The sequence below is a fragment of the Mytilus trossulus genome, chromosome 7 (assembly GCF_036588685.1).
Source record: "Mytilus trossulus isolate FHL-02 chromosome 7, PNRI_Mtr1.1.1.hap1, whole genome shotgun sequence".
NCBI lineage: Eukaryota > Metazoa > Mollusca > Bivalvia > Mytilida > Mytilidae > Mytilus > Mytilus trossulus.
This window is the reverse complement of record NC_086379.1, coordinates 14,869,963-14,893,489: the sequence shown is the minus strand read 5'-3', so window position 1 is coordinate 14,893,489 and position 23,527 is coordinate 14,869,963. Positions and strand designations below refer to the sequence as shown.

The 23,527-nt window shown below is 33.9% G+C and overlaps 1 protein-coding gene across 1 annotated transcript; it reads right to left on the bottom strand.

Annotated features, from left to right (window-relative positions):
• Positions 1-385: 385 nt before the first annotated feature.
• Positions 386-23,521, bottom strand: LOC134726190 (mucin-3B-like). Its single transcript, XM_063590589.1, has 19 exons — positions 23,398-23,521; positions 14,035-22,847; positions 13,769-13,836; positions 12,738-12,883; positions 9,158-9,223; positions 8,527-8,640; positions 7,959-8,075; positions 7,678-7,800; positions 6,816-6,932; positions 6,246-6,365; positions 5,861-5,977; positions 5,257-5,373; positions 4,393-4,509; positions 4,039-4,155; positions 3,627-3,743; positions 2,961-3,080; positions 2,307-2,434; positions 1,864-2,080; positions 386-600 (listed from the first exon to the last, which is right to left on the bottom strand). The coding sequence occupies exons 1-19, from the start codon at positions 23,519-23,521 to the stop codon at positions 386-388; spliced, it is 11,073 nt and encodes a 3,690-aa protein (XP_063446659.1).
• Between the last annotated feature and the right edge of the window lie 6 nt (positions 23,522-23,527).

Here is a 23,527-nt window from a genome sequence, read left to right as displayed (position 1 = left end):
TTGGGTGTTTTTTTGCAGTTCAAATTTTCTGTTGTTCCGTTGTTTTCCTCTTATAATTGATGTTATCCTCTCGGTTTATTTCGTAATTAAGATTTGATTTTTCTTTTAAAAACGATTGATGAACTTTAAACTGCGGTATACCACTGTTGCTTTATTTAATGATTTCGGAGAAACATAATAATAATACAGAATAATGATAGATTATTAAAGTTATCAAAATTTAAAAAAAGAATGTAATAGCCGTAGATACATTTGATATACCATTAGTAATTTTACTACTTTTACAAATGATTTCGTTATTCAAACAACTCCAACTTTACTATTTATATAAACATTCAAATTACTCAATTGCATATTTGATAATAAAATAAGGAAATAACATATCTTACTGATGATAAAATGTCCAGGGTGACAAGAATGACAACATCTCTGGATCAGTATAACTGGAACTTGTCCCGTCACCAAAATCAATGTTATATGATACATCTGACCCTCTTGTTAACGTTACTGTACATGTAACTATGTCTGATAGTTTGTAATATTGTTTATTACAGGCAAGCTTCATACCACTGATAGGATCGACATTAACCTTATCAATTACTGAAATTTTAAAAAAGAAAAACTTAAGTGTATGTGCTGATAACTTCATCGATGAACGCCAGGGACATGTCTGAGGATTGGGTTGTCCTGTCTGATGAATTTGGAGTTCGTTAACATAAGACAGTTTAAATCATCTTTTTGTAACTTTCAGAAAAAGCATATTCGTTGAAATTAAATGGAGTACTTATACCATCATTATTTTATTCACCTTTAAAAAAGGGTTACTAACCCTCTTTTGACAGATTTGGCAAAAGGTGTACTTATTTCGGATCATATTATATGGCATTTATCTAACTGTTTTCCTTTCTGTGTATTTCAAAAAAAAAAAATTGTTTGCTCTATGGTCGGGTGGTTGTCGCTTTGACATATTCACCATTTCCTTTCTCAATTTTATATTTCATATTGCAATGCAAATTTAAACAAGAAATTGAATTTAGATCATTTAAAGTTTATAAAAATCCAATTACAAATACCAAACCGCAATGAAACAAAACTGGAGAAGAAAACTATAGATTTAAAATAGAAGAATATAAAGTAATATATATATTTTTTTATACTTATATCAATGTAAAATAATTATTCTTACTTCCACATGAGCGTCCAGGCCGACTTGTATCTACTGATATGTCCAAATACCCTGTTTTACATGTACAATTATAACGGCCTTCATAATTCGTGCATTCCGCATTCAAGTCGCAGTCGTTCCAAAGAGAACTTTCGCATTCATTGATATCTGAAATAAGAAAGCAAAGACGCATTTGATAATATCGTAAAACCTATATTTTTAAATAATTTAATTTTGGATGTAAAGCGTTTTTTGATTGGCTGCCGTTATTTTGTTATAAGCCTAAAGACGTAATTTAGTCATGTGAGCGTGAGAACATCAACGTTTTTTCGTGGTTTTCTACGAAAACCAACCAAAAAATATTTAAGAAATGACTGTAATATTTTTTCTGTCTATTCGAAATATCATAAAAAAAATTGGTGCACACTGTTTAATAACCCGCTACACTACAGTCATTTCTTAAATATTTTTTGGTTGGTTTTCGTGTTGCAAAGTCTATAGTTTTCTATGTTGTTTTTTGTGTACAGTTGTTTGTGTTTTGGTCTTTTTTTTGCACATAAGGTTTGAATATTACCGTGTGAAAAATTTGCCTCAAATTTATACGGGTAACATATTTCTTGTAAAATAAAGTATCTAAAATATCCACAATTAATGTTAAACCGATCTAACTTTTTTATATCTGTAAAAGATATACATACCTTGAACAGTCAAATTGTCTGATGAGAACTCTATCCCATAATCTAGAAAATCACCACCTCCGCCAGTGACAGCTGTATACAAATCCATTGCCGAAGCGTTTGTTGTTAATTTGTAGTATACATATATATCCACTATGATACTTCCAGGCAGAACACTATGTATTGCAACGTCTTTGTATGTTTCGTTCATAAAATTGGACTCCATTATCTGTTGGAACTGTGGTCAAAAGTTTTTGAAATTAATTACTGCTAAATTGAATAATCAATACACGCGATGACGATATATCTTTGCGTCTAAAATTAATGCATTATAAAAGACAAAATAGTTGCACAGCACTTCTCAAAGGAGCACAAAGAAGAACATTTGATCGTTCAAACTTATTGAATCTAAAACTGTTTGCCATTACTACTACATATAAACTATAAATATCATATTCACTTACGGAATTTTGTAACTGTTTCAACAATTGCTGATATATAGGTGATGATGAACTTTGCATATCAGAGGTATATACAGCCTGACTACCATTTAATTTCGTTATCTTCATCCCTAACTCAAATATTTGTAGATCTGCACAAACACAATATCAAGTATTAAAAAGACAGAATTGACGAGTATGTAAACGTTTTAAGATAGCTATATGAAATTATTCTAAATGAATTAAGATTTGCATATTTTCTCTCCAAAATGAACTAGATCTCTGTATCTTTTCGACTATTTTACAAACTGAGACCTTTATAATCTAGTATGCAGAAATTTCAAATAAAAAATATGAATTAATTAGATATCAAAACACATGTTTGCCTAAATGCATGATAATAAATTAATCAACAGTTAATATTTACTAAGGTATTGATATTAGTTCCGCAAAGACCAGAGGAAGAAATGTGGTATTTTTTCTGTTCGTTCTGATGGGTGATATTATCGACATTTTGATTTTTCATGCTTAATGAACATCTCCCTTTTTGGATTATCTATTGAGTTTGGTATTCCTGTCAATACCTTTATTGTTCTTTTATTGCGGTCGTTATATCGGAAGCACGGTCTTTCGCTCATTTTAAGGAGAACAGCATATATTTTAATTAAAGATACATACCTAGACAAGTAAAAGCATTCTCTTGATAGAAACCATCATAACATCCACACCAATAACTTCCGTCCGTGTTGGTACAATTCGAATGTGATGGGCAAGGACTCTCCTTACATTCGTCAATGTCTGTAACATTTTAAAATTTGATGCTTTAAATGTTTTTGATAATATTTCAAATATCATACTCTTACAATTGATACAGCAAACTAAAAACCTTAAGACTGAAATAATATCGTCCGAAATAATAAGAACTAATTAACAATTTCATCAAAATTAAAATAAATAATTGTCACAAATCTTTATGAACACAAACAGATTTAAATTATTTGTGAATTTGGACACAATCCTTCAAATAGTAGATTTATTTAGTACTTAATAAACTGATTTTACATATTTTTCTTTTGTCACCGTCTTTACCATTTTAAGCTACAAACATTCCTTCTTCAGACATGTGTGTGTGTTACATTGTCGTTTGGATTTGTGTTGCACTTTAGTGTTTCTGTTTTGTTTCTTTGTATCCCTCGGGTTTAGTTTGTAACCCGGATTTGTTTTCTCTCAATGGATTTATGACTTTCGAACAGCGGTATACTACTGTTGCTTTTATCTAATATGTCATGTTGAAATTAAAGAAAGCTATAAAATCATTTCTATAAACTAAAAATAACATAATACCCTGACACTGTCCATTAAGCAACTGAAATCCTGGTATACAGTTGCATGTATAGCTACCAATCGTATTTATACACTCTGTATGATCTGAACATGGAGAAGACAGACATTCATCTATATCTAAAATATAGATCAAGGTTGATATTGAGACAATTTCAGACATTTATTCTAACAAAAACACATTTTTTTTAGTTATGAATTTGATTTTCACTAATGTAATGATCAGATTATCAAAATATCACTTCAATTACTGTTTCTAATAAATGAGTAAGTCATAAACAATTGTGTGGAACTCTATGATGAAATAATATGCTGTTTGTAAATGTTTGTAATAGATGATGTTTTTTCATGTTATTTGTAATGTCAAATTAAATTATTAAAACAAAGTTGTTTATTTCAAGATTATGAAATTTACCTTCGCATTGCATGTTGATCATCTGATAACCAGAAGTACAGTTACACATGTAGCTGCCATCGGTGTTAATACATTCTGATTGTGACGGACAGATACCATACAAGCATTCATTAACATCTGAAAAATATTTAAACGTTCACATTAACATGTTATATTGATAAGGTGAGATTGTATTCAAAATTAATATAATTACATTTATAATCGAAGAAAAAAAGAATAATCAATTGGTTTGAATTTTGAAATTCATAATTCAAATCAGTCTTTTTTTTAAACATTAATAATGAGGAGTCTTTTTTTCAATCATCATAGATTTTCTTTGGTAATTTTATCACTCGAAAAAGAAAGTTTACTAACCTCGGCATTCCGTTCCTGTGTTAATGTAACCAGTCATGCAGGTACAGGTAAAACTTCCATTAGTGTTTGAACAGCTTGAATGATCTGGACAGGGATCATTCTGACATTCATTGACATCTACAAAAAGACCCTTTCACTAGATAAACTCATGATAGATACCAGGGCTAAATTTTGTATATTCACCAGACGCGCGTTTCTTCTACAAAAGACTCATCAGTGACGCTCAAATCAAAAAAGTTAAAGGGCAAAATGTAGTATGTAGTTGAAGAGCAGTACAGACCAAAATTCCTAAACGTTTTGTCAAATACAGCTAAGGTTATATATGCCTAGATTGGATAACAGTGCTTAAAATGGAATTCGCAAAGTTATTTTTATTTCCGATGAGTCAAGATTGTAATCTTATCTTGATGCTTCTGTTGTAAAGCGAAAAAGTATTAATATTATTGGTCAGGTTTCACTGTATTTAAAATTCAATATTGTCTATACAATATAACATAGTAATATTTCAATAAAAATTAAATTGAACACATTTAGGATTACGATATTATCATGTTAGATACTCTTGTTTTAAAATGATGTTATTTTCTGCACTCACATGAAATATTTTACACGAAATCTAGTGTGAAAACATCAGCAAATAAAGTTATCGGAAGTACCCTTCCATGGCTTTAAAAAAAAAACCACTTTAAATTTCAGCATGTTACCAATATTTTAAATTCGTACGACTATTTAAGTAGTATTAGTTTATATATTTTTTATTCGAAACTCGTAACAATTACACAAAACTTGAAGTGACCATAACTTTTTGTGGTATATTTTTTTCTTCGAATATTGCAATGTGTTGTACAGAATATAATAAAATACCTATACAGTCGCCACCAGAATCATGGTAACCAGCTCTACAGGTACAGCCATAACTACCCTTTAAGTTGTGGCAAACAGAGTTCATAGGACATGGGCTATTCAAACATTCATTTATATCTGCAACATACATGGTAAATGAATTAAAACGAATGTATTGAACTAGAACCTATTCAGTTTCCTATTAACACATTATCATTAAATCTTTTCATACCACCATGAAAAGTATCTTATCTGCAGTAAAAAGCAACGATATTAATTATGTGTTTTTGTTATTACTGCATGTGTCGTTGAGTTCAAAGGACTTATTATTGAAAAACGTGCATACTGTTTATCTTATTTGCTTATTTTATTATTTGCATAGAGCTGTAAATATAGTCGAAGTCCTTTCAGCCTACAAGCTGAACATTACGGTACTTTCAACGCGTTGCTTCATTGAAACAGGTCATTAAAAAATCATGACAATATACTATATAATCAATGTCAAATATCAAATATCTTCTATAGATGTATACCAGGTCACGGCTGTAGTATTAATGTATAACCTTTTTAAAAAAAATGGTTTAAAGTTGGTTTAGAAGTTCTAATCGTCTACGAACATACTGACCTTCACATGCGTCTTGTGACTTTACAAATCCAGTATTGCAGCTGCATATATAACTGCCATCTGTATTGTTACACGTAGAATCAGTAGGACAGACGTCTTGTAAACATTCATTTATGTCTGTAAAACAAAGAAAAAACATATCGGTAATGCATTTCTGAATACCAATTAGGCAGATCATTCAGACATGTAATATAAATACATAATTGTACCTGATGTACATTTTTTTCTTACCATGTATATATTTATATATATATAGTCTTAATGCTATTGATCTTTATCTGTCAACATTATATTGGAATATAATTTTTGAAATTTATTTATAAAGAATATCAACAATTAATTCACTTGTTGATGATAATAATACATTTAACAACAGTGTACTCACCTGTACATATACCACTTGTATTTTGATATCCATGATCACACACACAGTAAAACCCACCATCTATATTGATACATGTAGAATGGTTTGAACAGACGTCTGGATATGAGCACTCATCTATATCTAGAAATCAAGAAAGTAAAAACCCTAAAGCAGGACTGTAAAGAACAGCAGAAATGCAATGGATATTTTGTACGAAAATATATGGTTCGAGATCGTACTTGAGGTATTTATTCGTTCCATACTAGAAATTAAAGTAATGTTTATTTTTTTGACATTACTATCATTTTGGATTTTGGGTCCTCAGTGCTCTTCAACTTTGTACTTGTTTGGCTTGATTACTTTTTTTTATCTGAGCGTCACTGTTGACATTCCGTTTTGAATTTTCCTTGGTGAGAAGTATTTTTTGTGATTCTACTTTTTTCTTAATAGTTAATTTAGATATGATATCTAAAAGTACTTCAGGTTATCTTTTGTGTCACAAATATGCTTATTCTTCATTGATAAAAATCAAAAGATGAGCTGCGTAATTGCAAGTAATCATTGGTTATCCTATTTCTATCTATAAAATACCCAGGCATGCTCCACCAGATTCATAGAAGCCTTCTTCACAGGTGCAGAGAAAACTGCCAATAGTATTGTTACAATAAGCATGACTTGAACAGGCATAGTCTAAGCATTCATTGATATCTACAAATATATTATATTGATTTCGTTATCCTACATTAGGGAAAGATTTTATGTCTGGTATTTTCTTTTGTTTTCTCCGTAATATATTTAAATAGTTTTGTGTCTTTTCATGTTTTTTTCTTTTAGTCATGGTGTTGTATGATGGACTTTCTATGATGGTTGATAACCTTTGTCATAACCTATAACGTTTTAGGGGGCATACGTGGTGGAGTCGTTGTAAGTAGTTCATCTTAATTATCACCAGTCGTGTCAACACAGAGCTTATGAGTTTGAACCAGCCCTCGGAAGGTGTGATCCGGTCCTATTTTGATTGTCTTGGAATGCCCCTTTTCCTGTCTAAAGAAGGTGTTCTCTACGGCTATTCTGATTTCCTCGACCAATAAAAAACGGTCTCTGCGACAAAGCCGTAATTAGCTGAAACTGGCGTTAATCACTAATAATCAATCAATTTAACTCTATCAACAATCTACAGTCTTTAAATTAAGATTGTCCTCAATAAAATTATATAATTCATGCAATCACAATTAATGTAATTTTTCGAACGCACGAAGTTGATGTATTGTTAAATTTTTTTATTTACTCATGTATTTTCCCGTTTTCGTCATTAATCTTGTAAATAAGACTTTGTTCAGTATAGTTAAATAAGGAAAATATCATATCCATCATCTCAATGGCTTCTTCGCTGCAAGAATTTCATTAATGTTTGTGATTTCTTATTAAAGTGAAAACTAATCTAAAATTTGACCTTCACATAGTCCAACACTGGATTTCTTGAAGCCTTCATCACACTGACATTTGTAACTTCCAACAGTGTTAATACAAGACGAATTACTCGTGCATACATCTGTTACCAAACACTCATCCATATCTGCAAAATGTATTAATAGTCACTAACATTAACTGTAATAATTTTACTGCATAAATTGCGAATTTCGACAAATATTGTCTCTTCGATATTGCTCGCGGCCAATATATTTGAAAGCAACATACATATATCAATACATCTCTTGCATAAAATAATCTTACCTTTACATATGTCATTTTCTTGGTAGAATCCTGCTCTGCATGTACATGTATAACTTCCTACTGTATTATTACAAATGGAATACGGTGGACAAAGGTAATTTGAGCATTCATCAAAGTCTAAAAATAAAAAGGAATATATCAACATTGGGGAAAACGCTACAGTGGTCAATACTTTAAAAATAAGTTAATAATAATATAATGTGGATTGACTTCTGACAAGTCATATTAAGTAAACCTAATTCTGATTTAATGTAAGTAGCAAGCAGATGAAAATTTAAGGTAGAAGATTTGTTTGTCTTCTTTTGATTACTATCTTTATCTTATCATTCTTTTTAAATATCGAACGTTTACATATATTTGCATCCCTGTCATTGAAAAACATAATACCATAGTTGCTGTGTCTACATTACAATATTATTAAGTGTGATACTTTACTTATACATCAACATTGGATCTATGATAATGGTTTTCAAACGTTCTCGCATATAAGTAGCATTCCTCGTTACATCTAACGCACACTATGGTTAACATCCGAATATGTTTTACGATGACATTACAATACACTTACCCTTACAAGTACCAACATCCAAGATGTATCCAGGATGGCAAATACAAGTATGATCGTGTCCATTACTGGAACAATTACTGTTTCCTGGACAGGGTGCAGACAAGCATGGATCAACTAAAATATATTTATCGACGTTACATTACTTAAATGAGATATACATGTAGTGTACACATGTTAATTCATTCGAAGCGTCTGACGCTTATTGCATAGTAAAATTCATATTCTTATATGACCTCCTGTTTTTAGGACACGACTTAATGTGTAAATGAGTGGATTCACACGTTAAGCAGCATATTATCATTTTGTAGTATTTTGTTTATAGTGTAAAGTTACATCACAAGCTATTTGTAGTGTCTATTCAAAACCATGTTTACAGGAAATACAATTTATACGGAATGTTCATTGAAATATCTCTATGCTCAATCCAGTAATTGTTGAGCAGTTCATTGTATCTTTCGAATTTGTGGTCTTCCATGAACAGACAGCGAGAGATGAAAGTATAAACAACAAAAATCCCGAAGTCGAATTTTTTCAAAATGGAAACCTTTGCAACATTTATCTATATTAATAACTTTCAGAACAAATTGTCTGGTTGTTTGGTACACATCTATCTTGTATCAAAAGAACTTACTGTAGGGTGTTGTTAAAGGGGGAGTTGTAATAACATCTTCAGCTGACGTTGTTATCGTTCCTTGTTCTAATGAAACATAAAAATGGAAAATTGAAGTCAATGTTTATTAGCTCTGATGATAAGCTAGACATTGTTTCGTTTCTTCATTGAGTGGAAATACATAGAAAATACACGTAGATTGTCAAGTAAAGTGAAGGATTAAACAAAATATCATATCATATAAAAATAGTATCTCGTTTTCACATAAATGGACTGTTTTCCGAATCAGAGTTTGTACTACGGCTAGGCAAACCTTACTGTATTGTGTTTAATATTTATCGTTCGCATGATATATCAACAAAATATCATGCGTACCAAGACCTATGAGATAAGTGATACAAAAATGATAAAGATAACATATTGATATGCCTCTACAACCAATTATTTGTATGGATATGTTTGTCTTTTTTTATAAATACAATTTTCATGCCATTAGTTTTTTTTTTAACTCCCCTTGTTTTATATTAAACAAATCAATGTATTCTTTATGTTCTCAGTCTCACAGTGTAGATACTATTCTGTACGCTTTCCGGAAGTCGCGATTTTCGAAGCGAAAACTTTTTGGATCACATTTTAAATTTGTCGGATATTCTATATTAAACGGTAAGATATTCATCTGTACATTGCTTAATGATTAATTCAGCTGACATCGATATTCACAAATGGTTTATAATTAAATGTAGCACATTCATTATTCGTATCTTTGCCTTAATCAAGAGATTTTCAAGTGCATCACTAAGGAAAATCAGTCGGTGAACCTAAAAACAATCTTTTTGCACCCTTACTGTACAAATTAACGTAAAATCCAGACTTAATTTACTAAATAAAGTATATTTTAAGTGGTGGTAAAAGTTTCAGCCAGATCTTTGAAGTCAGAATTAAGAAAATTACACTTGTTCGAATTTCGCACTGTACTATCAGTCTCGCTTGTATATTTTGAAACTGTATGATCAGTCTTTATTTCACTGTATTCTAGTAGTGATTTCAAAGTTATTTACGATACATTAGAGGATGGCATTTTTCTAAATAACACAAATATATTTTAATAAATTCACATCCTGTAAACTTCAAACATGTTTTAGCTTGATAAGGGGTACTCGACTTACTACATTAAGTATAAGGATGTTTGAATGTGGCTGAAATAAGAAGAAGGTTTGTTTGTTTATATAAGTTTCAGAAATGTCCTCCGTTATACTTAAAATTGTACAAACACAGAGATTTAATTGTTATATAAAAATGCATGTATTTACAAACATTCGAGGCCGTACTGTAGCCTATAATTGATCACAGTTCCTTCACTTTGTTTTGGATGTAGATCTGTCTCTTTCACACTCAATTGTACACCACTTTGTAAAGCGATGATTTATAGGTTACTAGTGATAATGAAGTCCGTCTTTCCGTTCGTCCGTTGGACCGGTACAACATGTTTCGCCGGTTTTGCAAGCGCATCTCCTCATAAACCACTTAACATACATTGGGGTTTCCAGACATTTTTAAATGGAGAGGGTGTCCAATCCAGGAGAAAAGAGGATTCTAAATATATGTTCCCATACAAATGCATTGAAAGTTAAAAAAGAGTTTCAAACCGCCGGATCCCAATTTTCTTGAATCCTTCACTAATATAACTGTTAATTAATTTTTTTCTCGGATTCCGTATCATAAATTATAATATAAAAAAAGAAGATGCGGTATGATTGCCAATGAGACAACCGTCCACAAGAGATAAAAATGACACAGACATTAACAAATATCGGTCACCGTATGGCCTTCAACAATAAGCAAAGCCAATACTACAAAGTCAGCTATAAAAGCCCTCGAAATGACAATGTAAAACAATTCAAACGAGAAAATTAACGGCCTTATTTATATAAAAAAAAATGTTTTTCGAATTTTATTAAAAATTTTTTATGGGGTTTCTTTATATAAGATACGGACTTGAACATTGCATTATATGGGGGCACCCATCAGGTATTTCCAACCGTGACCCTCAAAACCAATTGTTAAACTTTTTTTAAATTGCTCCATTTTTAATCAATTAATGTATTATGGAGCTTCTATTTCGAATTTTTGGTAAAAATATTTTTGATGTTTCTATATCTTAAATACGGACTTTGTCATAACCTTATATTGGGCGTACCTATTTTATATCCACAACTTCCTTCAGACAAGTGTCATAACTTAATGAATCTTTTTCAGATTCCTTATCATTAAATTCAATTGTGTACCTCTTATTTGGTTTTTCGAAAAATCATCAGTTTTTTATTTCCATGATTAGGACTTTTCCACTACCTTATTGGGTGGTACCCGTTTACTATACGCAACTTTCAAAAACTTACCATATACTAGTATTAATAAAACTTCCTCATATTCGTTATTAAATGATGCCCCTGTGCACCTATAATTTAGTTTTTCTGGTGGTTTATTTTATTCCAAAACATGGACTATAGAAGTGGCGGGGTATAATTTCGTTAATTCTTTCCTCAATACATAAAGTTTTTAAACAAAGTTTTCTCTATCTATTTTTCGTCATTTTAAAAGAGACAGGCTTGATGTATGTTATCACCAATTGGTCAACGGCAGACGGTGTAAATAGTCTTTAAAAATGTAATAGTTAAACAGATAACTGCAACGACACACTGGTACAAAGTCCACAAGCGAATCATGTATTGCTTTTTAGGCATTTGATTATAAGTAAGACTGATGGAACAAAAATATGATTATTTTGCCGTCTACAAAAATCATCAGAAATATATTTGTATTGTCTGATGAAAGAAATTACACGTTATAGTTCCAGGGACACCAATCATAATTTCACATAGACACGTATACAAATTGCCGTTGTTTTACAGTCAAGGTCGTTAAAAACTTCCATTTGTTGTTGTTTTTTTCTTCAAAATCACGACTGGTCATACAGACAAAAAATCTGAAATCGCTACTAGAATACAGTCAGTTTTAGGCTGATCGTACAGTAATTTATTTTGGGATCCTCAAGGAAAGCATATTTTTTATTTGAAATACGAAAATTCTACTTAAATACGATAGGAATATTGAAACAGTATATATTTAACTGTAAACTGATGCAAATATTTGCAATAAAAGATAATTTGCTTTGTACTACGAGAGCAAAATTGTCAATCGATTTCACTTTTTTCTATGAAGTTGGTGTGATGCACACGTATATTTTATATTCTACTGCATGTTTTTGTTACAGTTACTCATATTTATGATGCTATACATACAATTAAGATGTGCAAAGCACTTTATAGATATAGGAGTAAACAAATGATGAGAAAAAGCACCAAAACAAAACCGTTCTGTTAGCCAGTTTGAAATCCTCGCTTCGAAAATCGCGACTTCCGGATAGCGTACAGAATATTGAAAAAATACACTAAATCAAATATAGTAGACCCTTTTTCATAGTTCTATTTTGTATCAAAAGTAAATTAATGAAACAATATCTGTTCAATGAATGTCATTTAAAAGTATAACGTAAAAATCACGTTTTATTTGTTATCACGTTTATTTGCTAAATTAATCTTACCTATAAAGGAAGTCTCTTGGTCTTTAATTACGTATCCAGGATTACTGACGGCATGATACCCTTGGTTGAGCTTAGCCTTCATAGTTGACGCATCATATTCTACATTAATCACTATGACGTCAAACCGTACTACAATACTGCCAGGTCTATAAAACATGCACATAGGTTATTGGATAAATTTACCTTGCATTTCAACATGTTCAAGATCTTGTTGTATGTAAATGGTACCTTTCTTTCGTTCCATTTGCAATTGATTTTTGTTATATGATCTTTCAATAATATTTTCCTATCTAATTCATTAAATTTGTTTTTATACGAATACGAACCAAAACAAAATGTAGGGTATTTTGTGACTTCGTATGAAAAATATGATAATAGTATTACTCAATTTATTTCACTTGACTGGGCGGAGTTTGACCGGTTCGCTCATAATAAACCAGTCCATCTATAGATAGGTGTTTTAGAATAAACTCATCAATGAAGTGTCCAGTCATTCTTTTGTAAATTCCTTTGATGACACTGATAGGTGATTAGAAATCAGTTATAATTATAACGGGAATCATCCTTATCACACACATCTTCAAATAGACTGTCCTTATGCAAACTAAAATGTAAGCTCCGCCCGATCAGTTGAAATAACATTGGAACTACCAGGATTATAATTTGATATGCAAGACGCGCGCTTCGTCTACACAAAACTCATCAGTGACGCTCAGGTCTAAATAGTTCTAAAGCCCAAGTTGAAGAGCATTGAGGACCCAAAATTCCAAAATGTTGTGCCAAATACATCTAAGGTAATAATGATTTAACGTGAATTCTCAACTTCCATTAAGACATTATGTTACAAATAAGATAAAGCTATCACATTAATTCGCTAAATTTGGCTACAGCGGTAGGAAATAAGTGCATTTATTTTAATGATTTATTTAGTTATCACCATACATCGGTGTTAATTCTGTAATTGTATGCAACAAATATATCAAGAATTCAATTATAATGCTTTAAAGTGGCGAATATATTAGAATACTTACTGGAAACCTGTTATTATGATATCATCTATGAGTCCTGCTAAGTCAGAATTTGCGAATAGCATCATAAGCTGAAACAAATTGATTAAACTGTTGCAAAATTAACACAAGTACACGATCCTACTGAAACTTTATTTCAAGATAAAAAGAAGGCAACTTTACTCCGTTGTATTGATATTAAATAATACAAACATTATTTTACCTTTAGCATACGTAACAAAACTGTAACACATATTATTGAAATAAATCTTAAAGCAAAATATACTTACAAATTGTCTAATTTGTTCAGCTTTATCTTTAAATGCTTGTGAATTAGGATCATCCAGATTATCGTCCCATTCTTCATCTGTTACTATCTGACCTTGGTACTCGGTTTTAGAAACTTCACTACCTGAATCAGTTACCAATCCGTTTATGGTTGGTGTAGTGCTTTTATAAGCCTCATTGACAGTAGTTATCCAATTCGACTCTTTTATCGTCGATAATTGTGCCAGATTTTGCAATGTTGTAGTATCTGTTGTGGCCACAAGAGTTTTGTCATGTGTTGTTTTAACTTTGGGTATTGTGTAGAGCTCAGTTGATATATCATTGGTAATCGTATACGTAACACCTGACATGTTAAATATGTCTTGTGTCATAGTAATATGCTTATCTGTGATTGTGGTTCTGACTGTGGGTGTATCCTGAATTTTTGTAACAGTCTGTCTGTCAGTGGTTGTCCCAGCGGTGGTTTCCTGTGAAGTACTATCAGGTGTTGATCCATAAATTGTAGTACTTTGTTCTATACGTGAGGTTGACTTGATCGTTGTGTCTGTATTTGTTTGTGTGCCGTCAGAAGGGGTAGAGGTATCCACAGTTGTTTGTGTGGCGTCAGAGGTGGTAAAGGGACCCACAGTTGTTTCTGTGGCGTCAGAAGTAGTGGAAATACCCACAGATGTTTGTGTTGCGTCAAAAGTGGTAGTGGTACCAAGAGTTGTTTCTGTGGCGTCAGAAGTAGTAGTAATACCGACAGATGTTTGTGTGGCGTCAAAATTGGAAGTGGTACCCACAGTTGTATGAGTGGCATCAGAAGTAGTGGTAATACCCACAGATGTTTGTGCTGCGTCAGAGGTGGTAAAGGGACCCACAGTTGTTTCTGTGGCGTCAGAAGTAGTGGAAATACCCGAAGATGTTTGTGTTGCGTCAAAAGTGGTAGTGGTACCAAGAGTTGTTTCTGTGGCGTCAGAAGTAGTAGTAATACCGACAGATGTTTGTGTGGCGTCAAAATTGGAAGTGGTACCCACAGTTGTATGAGTGGCGTCAGAAGTAGTGGTAATACCCACAGATGTTTGTGTTGCGTCAGAAGTGGTAATGGTACCAACAGTTGTTTCTGTGGCGTCAGAAGTAGTAGTAATACCGACAGATGTTTGAGTGGCGTCGAAATTGGAAGTGGTACCCACAGTTGTATGAGTGGCGTCAGAAGTAGTGGTAATACCCACAGATGTTTGTGGTGCGTCAGAAGTGGTAATGGTACCAACAGTTGTTTGTGTGGCGTCATAAGTGGTAGTTGTACTAACAGTTGTTTGTACAGCGTCAGAATTGAAAGTGGTACCCACAGTTGCATGTGTGACGTCAGAAGTGTTAGTGGTACCAATATTTGTTTGTGTGGCGTCAGAAGCGGAAGTGGTATCAACAGTTGTTTGTATGGCGTCAGAAATGGTAATGGTACCCTCTGTGGTATGTGCGACGTCAGAAGTATTTATAGTACCCTTTGTTGTTTGTTTGACGTCAGAAGTGGTAGTGGTCCCCACATTTGTTTGTGTAGCGTCAGAAGCGGAAGTGGTATCTACAGTTGTTTGTGTGGTGCCAAGAGTGGTAATGGTATCTACAGTTGTTTTTGTGGCATGAGAAGTGTTAGTGGTAGCCACATGTGTTTGTGTGGGGTCAGAAGCGGTAGTGGTAGCCAAAACTGTTTGTGTGGCGTCAATAGTGGTGGTAGTACCCACATTTGTTTGTGTGGCGTCAGCAGTGGTAGTAGTACCCACATTTGATTGTGTGGTATCAGAAGAGGTAGTGGTATCCCCTGTTGTTTGTGTGGCGTAAATAGGTGTAGTGGTACCAACAGTTGTTTGTGTGGCGTCAGAAGTTGTAGGGGTATCCACTGTGGTTTGTGTGATCATTTCAATAGAAGATGCATCTTCCGTATATTTATTTAATTTTGAAGTCGTGTTGGTCGGTTTTTCTGTTGCTATACTAGTGTCAGAAGAATTAGATGTCTCATCGTATGTTGTTTCCTTGGAGTATGATGTGGTTGATTGAGTAACACTTGTTTTTGCTGTTATGTCGGAAGATGAAATATGTGTTATATTTAATGTCTCTGCGCCTTTTGTAGTCCCTGAATCTGTGACTGTCATCTTACTAGTTGATGTTTCAGTAAGTGCTGTAGTTGATACTTTTTCTGTACTTCCTTGTATCGTGTTTGAAATATTTGACGTCATCGTGTTATCGTCTACTCTAGTTGACATTGCGGTAGTGTGTTCTTCTGTGAAAATTGAAGATTCTTGTGTCGCAATGCCATCTGTTAGTATTTCATTTGTGATTGAGGATACAGCTGTTGTATCATATTCATCTGTTATGGAATTTTGAACAGTAACAGGATTGGTTTCAGCTTGTGTCTGTAATGTAACAGATGTCCCTGTAGTTCCCTTTTCTGTGACAGTGGACATGTCTAATGATGTGGTACCCACTGTGTTCGTTTCATTTAAAACAATTGAATCCGCCGTTTCGGAATACGTTGACGTCTGGTCGTGAGACAATTTCATGTTTTCAGTGTACGTCTCCGTGCTAAATGTCAACCCTGATGATATATGTTTGTCAGATGTGTACATATCAGTTGATAAACTTGAATTGGTGAGATAAGTTTCATCTGAAGGAGTTTGAAACTGAAGTGTAGATGATACTTCAACAACTGGTGTTACACTTTTTCCATCCTTAGAAACTTTAAAAGTTGATGTTACAATTTCATTGTCATCAGACACTGTTTCAGTGGCTGAGGTTGTTTGTGTTTCCTTTTTAGAATTGGTAACCGTATAATAAACTGTGGACATAACATTTGAATCGTCTGTACTATCAATTGAAGCAGAAGTATCTTTGAATGTTGTCTTACTAAATGATGTTGCTCCGTCGTCAGAAGGTTGAAAAGTAGTATCCGGGTAGGGCGTTTCTGTGCCCAATGTCGCTTCCACGTTTTGAGAAGTGATGACAGTACTCGATATTGTATTCGTCAAATGATCAGGCGACCTATCAGTATATGGTATAGTAGTAATCATTACAGAATGTGCACTTGTACCAAGTAATGTAGAAGTGGCACCTTGCGACGAAATCTCTTCAATATGTGTTGTATCTGGCTGTGTACCTTTGATGATTGACTTTGTAATAGTAGCGTCTGTTAGAGATATTCCATCACTACTTGATGTTGTAGCAGTATCAACTGTAGAAAGGACTTTAGAACTTGATCTTGTATTTTGCTCCTCTGTTTCGATTGCTTTTGTAGTTGATGTTTTATATGAAGCCGCAGAAGATGACAATTTACTATGTGTTGAAGTTTCTCCCGATGTATGCTCTTGTGATAAAGCGGTTGCCTCAAAGGAAGATACATCAATTTCGGATTGTGAAGTTACCCCTGATGAAACCATACTAATGCTTGTCGTACGTTTTGTTACCTCTGACGAAGTTGGTACAGTCCTTATTGTTGTTGACAATTCTCTAGAATACGGTGTTTCATTTGTAGATGTAGATGTCCCTGCCGATAATTCCTTAGAGGTAAATTCATCTCCAACATTAGATGTCGAAGATGTACTTTCTGAAAATACAATAGCTTTAGTTGTTCCACTAGATTTATGGGAAGAATGTTGCATAGTATTTGATGAAACATCAGACGTATCTGTTAAAACTGTAAATGTATTTGGTGTCGAAGTCGCAATATATGGCACACGAGTATTCGAAGTTGTAGGAGATACGTCTTTGGAAGATGTTTCGCTAAATGTTACAACTGAAGAGTCGGGAGGTTTCAAAGTGCTAGCAGTTGTAGTTACTGCCTTTTGGGAAGCTGCCTGGCTGTTTGATGTAATAGGTGTAACTTCAGAGGAAGATATTTCAGTTCGTAGTAATGTAGTCGCAATATCTGATGTGGTAGCCTCTGTACTCGAATACGGTTCATTAATCATGGTAAAGGTTTCTAAATCAGTGATTGGTGTTGTAGTTGTTGCCATTTTAGAACTTGTCTGATAATGAGCTGTAGATGTTTCCTCGTCATTGTCTATAGAAGTCATCTCAGTGTGTAATGTAACCTGATGCAGAGATGGTCCAGTACTTGATGGTACAGTCGGCTTTGTAGCATATGCGGTATGAGTTGAAACAGCAGTTTCATCTTGAAAAGTTGAAACCTTTGAAACGGTAACAGTGGTTTCAGTCTTTTCAGAAGACGGCTTTATTGATGTAGCAACAATGGGAAATAAAGAAACATCAGTATTCCTCTGTGATGATGCTTTACTATTTGCTAATGATGAGTCCTCCGAAGGTGTATAGGTTGACGATGTTCTTACATCTAATCCTTGTGACGATGTTTGTGTAACTGATACTGCATTCTCAGTTTTCAAAGACGGCGTGCCAGTCACAAACTTTGTTATATCCATTTTGTTAGTAGATGTCTGAGTAATTGATTGTGCATCATCTGTCACTATGGGAGGTGTGTCATTTATTGAGGTGGTTCCCTCTTGACTTGAAGGTGGTACCGGTATAGCAGACGTTGATTCCTCATATTTTGTCGAAAGTGCATTTATAATAGATACTGTACCGTCAACCTCATGAGTTGCATCAGAGGGAGTTTTGCTTATTAATGTAGTAACCTCCATCTCCTGGGTAGGTGCAGTTGTAATGGATGTTGTACTTTCCGTCTTTTGGGAAGTCGTCTTACCAGTTGATGTTACAGTTTCTACTTCTGAAGACGATGTTTTTGTATTCGATTCCATTGCATCAGTAGTTTCTGCTGTATCCGTCTCTTTAAAAGATGTTGAAGCTGTAAATTCTACAGACAATAAGTCCCTTGTTTTACTGCTATACGTTTCATCAGTCGTCGTCTCAGAGCTCGGTGTTACATCTGTTACATCAGCCAAACGAGTATGAGTGTTGTCTGTTGCAGAAAATTCGCGTCCAGTCGGCTGTTGTGTATAAGAATTCACAATTGTTCTATCTGTAGGTTGCGACGCTGTAGCTGTAAATGTTATTTCCGATGATATACCTCCAGCACTAGTAGTTGACCTTGATATTTCTGACGAGAAAGGACCAGTACCTAAAGTTGTTCCGCCTCTACCTAGAGAAGATGCACCTGTGTTTGACCCTATTTTCGGCGTACTACTTGATGTCGAAACAGCTGGATCTACAGAAGGTGTGTCAGAAAATAAAAATGTGTCTATCGTTGTGCTTGTTGAGGCACCATTACTCATTGTTGTTGTATCCGACACAAACTGTTCATGAATATATGTAGTTTGAATCGATGGAGAAGTTGCACCAGATATTGAATTATCCTTCACACTTGAAACATATACCTCTGTGGAATCTGCTTTGACATTTGGAGTACTAACTGCAAATGAAACTGGAGTACTTGTTGCTGTATGCATCGTCATCTCTGACGAAATTGCAGTCTGCACTGTCTTTGTCGGCCCTTCTGTTGTCGTTCTAGTAATAATGTCCTCTTGTGACGTTAACTCAGTATTTGACTCTGAAGACACTGATTTTATAGAGGAAACCTCGGGTTTTAACGTTGTTGCTATTACATCTGTAGACGGCTCTTCAGTTTTTGTTGTTGTAGATGTCATTTTAGGAGATAATGTCTCAACATCCGATGGTGAAACAATATCCACTGTGGTCAGTGAATCACTGCCTAAAGTAGTAATTACCACCTCTTGAGACGTGACAGCAGTAGTTGAATATGTAGTCTCAAACTTTTTGGATGGTACATTAGTATTTAACGCTGTAATTATAACCTCTGGAGATTTGATGTCAGATACTGGTTCTGTAGACACCACCACCGTAGAAGGTTCCTCTGAAAATGACTTTGTAGTTGTCGACTCCGATTCAACATAACCTTTTGTTGTCGAAGGCAAATCACCAGAGACAGTTCCAATTGTTTCTGAACTCACAGATGCAGATTCTTTATCTGAACTATCTGTAATGGTAACGGTAATGCCTGATGATATTTCTTTGTCTGATGTCACGATCGCAGTTAAGTCAAAAGTCGCATCTTCAGATGTAATTTTGGAACCAAATGGTACACTAGATGTGTCAACGGGAGATGTGTATGATATATCGGCTATTGCACTTTTCGTTCGGGAAGTACTGGAATCAGCAGTGGATGTTTCCTTATATTGTGAATATTTAGTTGGTGACATCTCAGGTGAGGATGAATCAATAAAGCCTACAGTTGTGTCAGTATGTAAGTGTCTAGTGGTAATTGACGCCGAAGAAGGAACATTCTCTGTAGTGTATGTTTTAGTTACTCTATTAATATCGGTTGTAATCGAATTACTTACAACTTTTTCAGTATTATCAGTATGTAATGGAAAGCCAGAAGAAATATCCACTTTTACTGTGCTTGATCTATAACCATTTTCAATATCAAACGTTGATTTTTCAAAGCCTGTTGTTTCAATGCTTTCACTTTCCGTAGTGGTACTTGATATAACATCTGAATTCGATGTTGTAATGGTAGTTTGCAAATTATTTGTCGTGTCTTTTAACGAATCTATGGTTGACATCTTTGTTGTAAATTCCTTATCCCTGGATGATGCTCTAGAGTCTGATATACGTGTGACATGTGGACTTGTTGCTGAAGAGAAATCTGCTGGCGGTTGGGTTGTTATGTCAGCTGGTGATGAAAGTTTGGTGTATGCCGTCTGTCTTGAAACCGTAGATTGTGAACCATCGGATAAAGAGCTTGTGAGTTTTGTTGTCGGGATTGAAGATTCCGTACCTTCATTATTGGATGGTGTTGATGTACTTGGTTCTGAAAAAGCAGGGAATGTATTATCATATGAATTACTACTCATACCAGTTTTGAAAGTATTTGTTATTGCATGAGTATTTAATTCTTTTGTCAAAGTACTTATAAAATTTCGAAAACTCGTAGTAGCCTGAGTTATGTCCCCATTTTGTGAATAAGTGGCAGAAGTAAAATCGATGTGTGTATTATCAACACTAGAGACAGTAGATTTATCAACCATATCACCTGAATTGTGTTTACTATCTTGTGTTGTGAGAGTTTGTGAAAGGGTAAAGTCATTTCCACGAGGGGTCATTGCAGAACTATTAAAAATGTGTAAAATTGTGTAATCAGTTGTGGCGTGAGTTAATCTATCTGTTGGCTCACCGCCAGTCGTAAGTCCTTCTGTAAAGTCAGCGTCTGTAAGTTTTGCAGTTTGATGTTTTGATGTACCAGGTGTGTTTTCTGCAGTAACTGCTTCTGTTGTCGTTTTCCGTTGTCCTACAGATGTGATCGATTTATCTCCGGCTGGGGTTGTTTTCAAAGTAATTGTTGATAAATGCTGGTTTTCTGACGAAGCAGGCAGTTTTGGTGTCGTAGAAGTTCTGATCAAAGCTTCTGTAGAAACAAGATTTTCAGATGTTGTTTCACTGTTGGAAACCTCTGATGTAGCAGTATAAATAATTTGTGAGGTTTGATCTTCTATAGAAGTATCAGCTGTAGTTATTGCTTGTGTTGTTGTTTTACGTTGTTCTTCAGATGTGATTGATATATCTTCGACTGGTGTTTTTTTCACAATAATTGTTGATGATTGCTGGTTTCCTGCCACAGCCGTTAATGTAGTAGCATAAAAAACTTCTGAGGTTTCATCTTCTGAAGAAGTAGCAGCTGTAGTTTCTAGATTTATTAATTGTTTTGTCGTTCTACTTTGTCCTTCAGATGTGGTTGATATATCTTCGACTGGTCTTGTTTTCACAATAATTGTTGATGATTGCTGGTTTCCTGCCGACGCTTTTGATGTAGTAGCATAAAAAACCTCTGAGGTTTCATCTTCTGAAGAAGTATGAGCTGTAGTTTCTAGATTTATTGCTTGTTTTGTCGTTCTACTTTGTCCTTCAGATGTGGTCGACATATCTTCGAAAGACGTTTTTTCCACAGTAATTGTTGATGAATGTTGGTTTTCTGACGAAGCAGGGACATTTGATATCGTAGAAGTTCCGAAGAAAGCTTCTGTAGGAATATGATTTTCAGTTGTCATTTCACTGTTAGAAATCGCCAATGTAGAAGTATAAGTATTAGGAAGGGATGATGCTACTGTCACTTGATTATTGGTAGTTGGTGTTGTTGAGAGTGCAATTGCTGTCTTAGTTGGATTACTAAATGTCTCTGAAGTGGTCATTGGGATTGTAGTTGTCGTTAGGGCGCTTTCGAATGTAGATGTTGATATCGGTATCTCTGCTGTTATCATACTACTTGGTATTTTTGTTCTGGAAATAGTGTTTGTATTTGATGTCTTTTGATTTTCAGAATAAGAAGGAACAGTTGTAATTTTAGTCGTAGCCGGATCATTGGAAATAGTTCTTGAGGCAGTAGTTTTTGTTGTTGTCATCGGATAATTAGTTATTGTGTTGGTGTTAGTTGTCGGATTATTGAAAAATTGAAATTCAGTTATCGGTTGTTCTGTTTCTTGTAAAGATTGTGACGATGTTTCAAAATCATGTTGTGTCGTTCGAAGTTTATCTGTGTTTGATTTGCTGGAAGAATTTTTTGTTTCTGGCTCTGTATACGACTCAGCATAACCTGTTACGGTGGTCTGTTCGTTTTTAGTTGATGTTCCTTTCTCTTGCTGATTATTCGTTGAAGTCGTTTCTGCATTAGGAAAGAATGATGTTGCTTCAATATCATCCGTCGTTAATACAACTGTTTCAATCAGATCCGAGGTCATCTCAGAAGGTGTTGATATTGCATGTTCTTCTGTGGATTGTTTATTAGTTGATGAAGATGTTTGAGTTATTATTCTGGACGTGTCGTCAGTGGTTGGCAGATTCTTGGTTGTTTGTGTATCTGAAAATATTACAAATTGTGTTAGAATTATGTTTGAATGATGACTGGAAGAAATTATTACTGTTTATTTAACACAAATAAACCGTTTTAATTGTCGTTTTTTCGAACTGGAAAGTTTCTATGAGTTTTTATACTAATTTTCATAATTGAAAGTGATCTTTTCAAAATGTTTAATTTGACTTCTATGAATACATATTTGCCAAACACAAACATACATTTTTGTGTAACATATAATAGAATACTCTTTACGCCTCAAGTATTATGTAAGCCGTGTATGTTTTATTTTGACACTTTGTGAATTGCTGATAAACGTTTTGAATATTCTGACGCTTATATTTTAACTATAGAATATATACCAGCTGTTTCTCAACTCGTTATTGATTTTGAAACTTATTTCTTCATTAGGGTTAGAACTGTCGTAAAATAGATCCTACAGTTTCATAATCAAAGCTTTGATGATTGGTGCGTGTAGTAGATATATTAGTAGTGATATCTGTATTGTCATTGTTTTCCTCAAAAGATTTCGACTACCATTTGCTATGGGCATTACTATTAACTGAAGTAATTCTTGCTGTTATATCGCTGGAAGTCATTTTCTGATCAATAAATGAAGTTGCATTATCATTACTGACATATTTGAAAGTCCCATTTTCTGAAAGAGTGGGTTTCTTCATCTTCGT

Coding starts and splice junctions, on each gene's coding strand:
- LOC134726190 (XM_063590589.1), bottom strand. CDS start 23,521: ATGAAGAAACCCACTCTTTCAGAAAATGGGACTTTCAAATATGTCAGT. Junction 8,641..9,157: donor CCCTTTAACAACACCCTACA/GTAAGTTCTTTT, acceptor AATATATTTTAG/TTGATCCATGCTTGTCTGCA. Junction 601..1,863: donor AGACAATTTGACTGTTCAAG/GTATGTATATCT, acceptor TTAAAATTTCAG/TAATTGATAAGGTTAATGTC.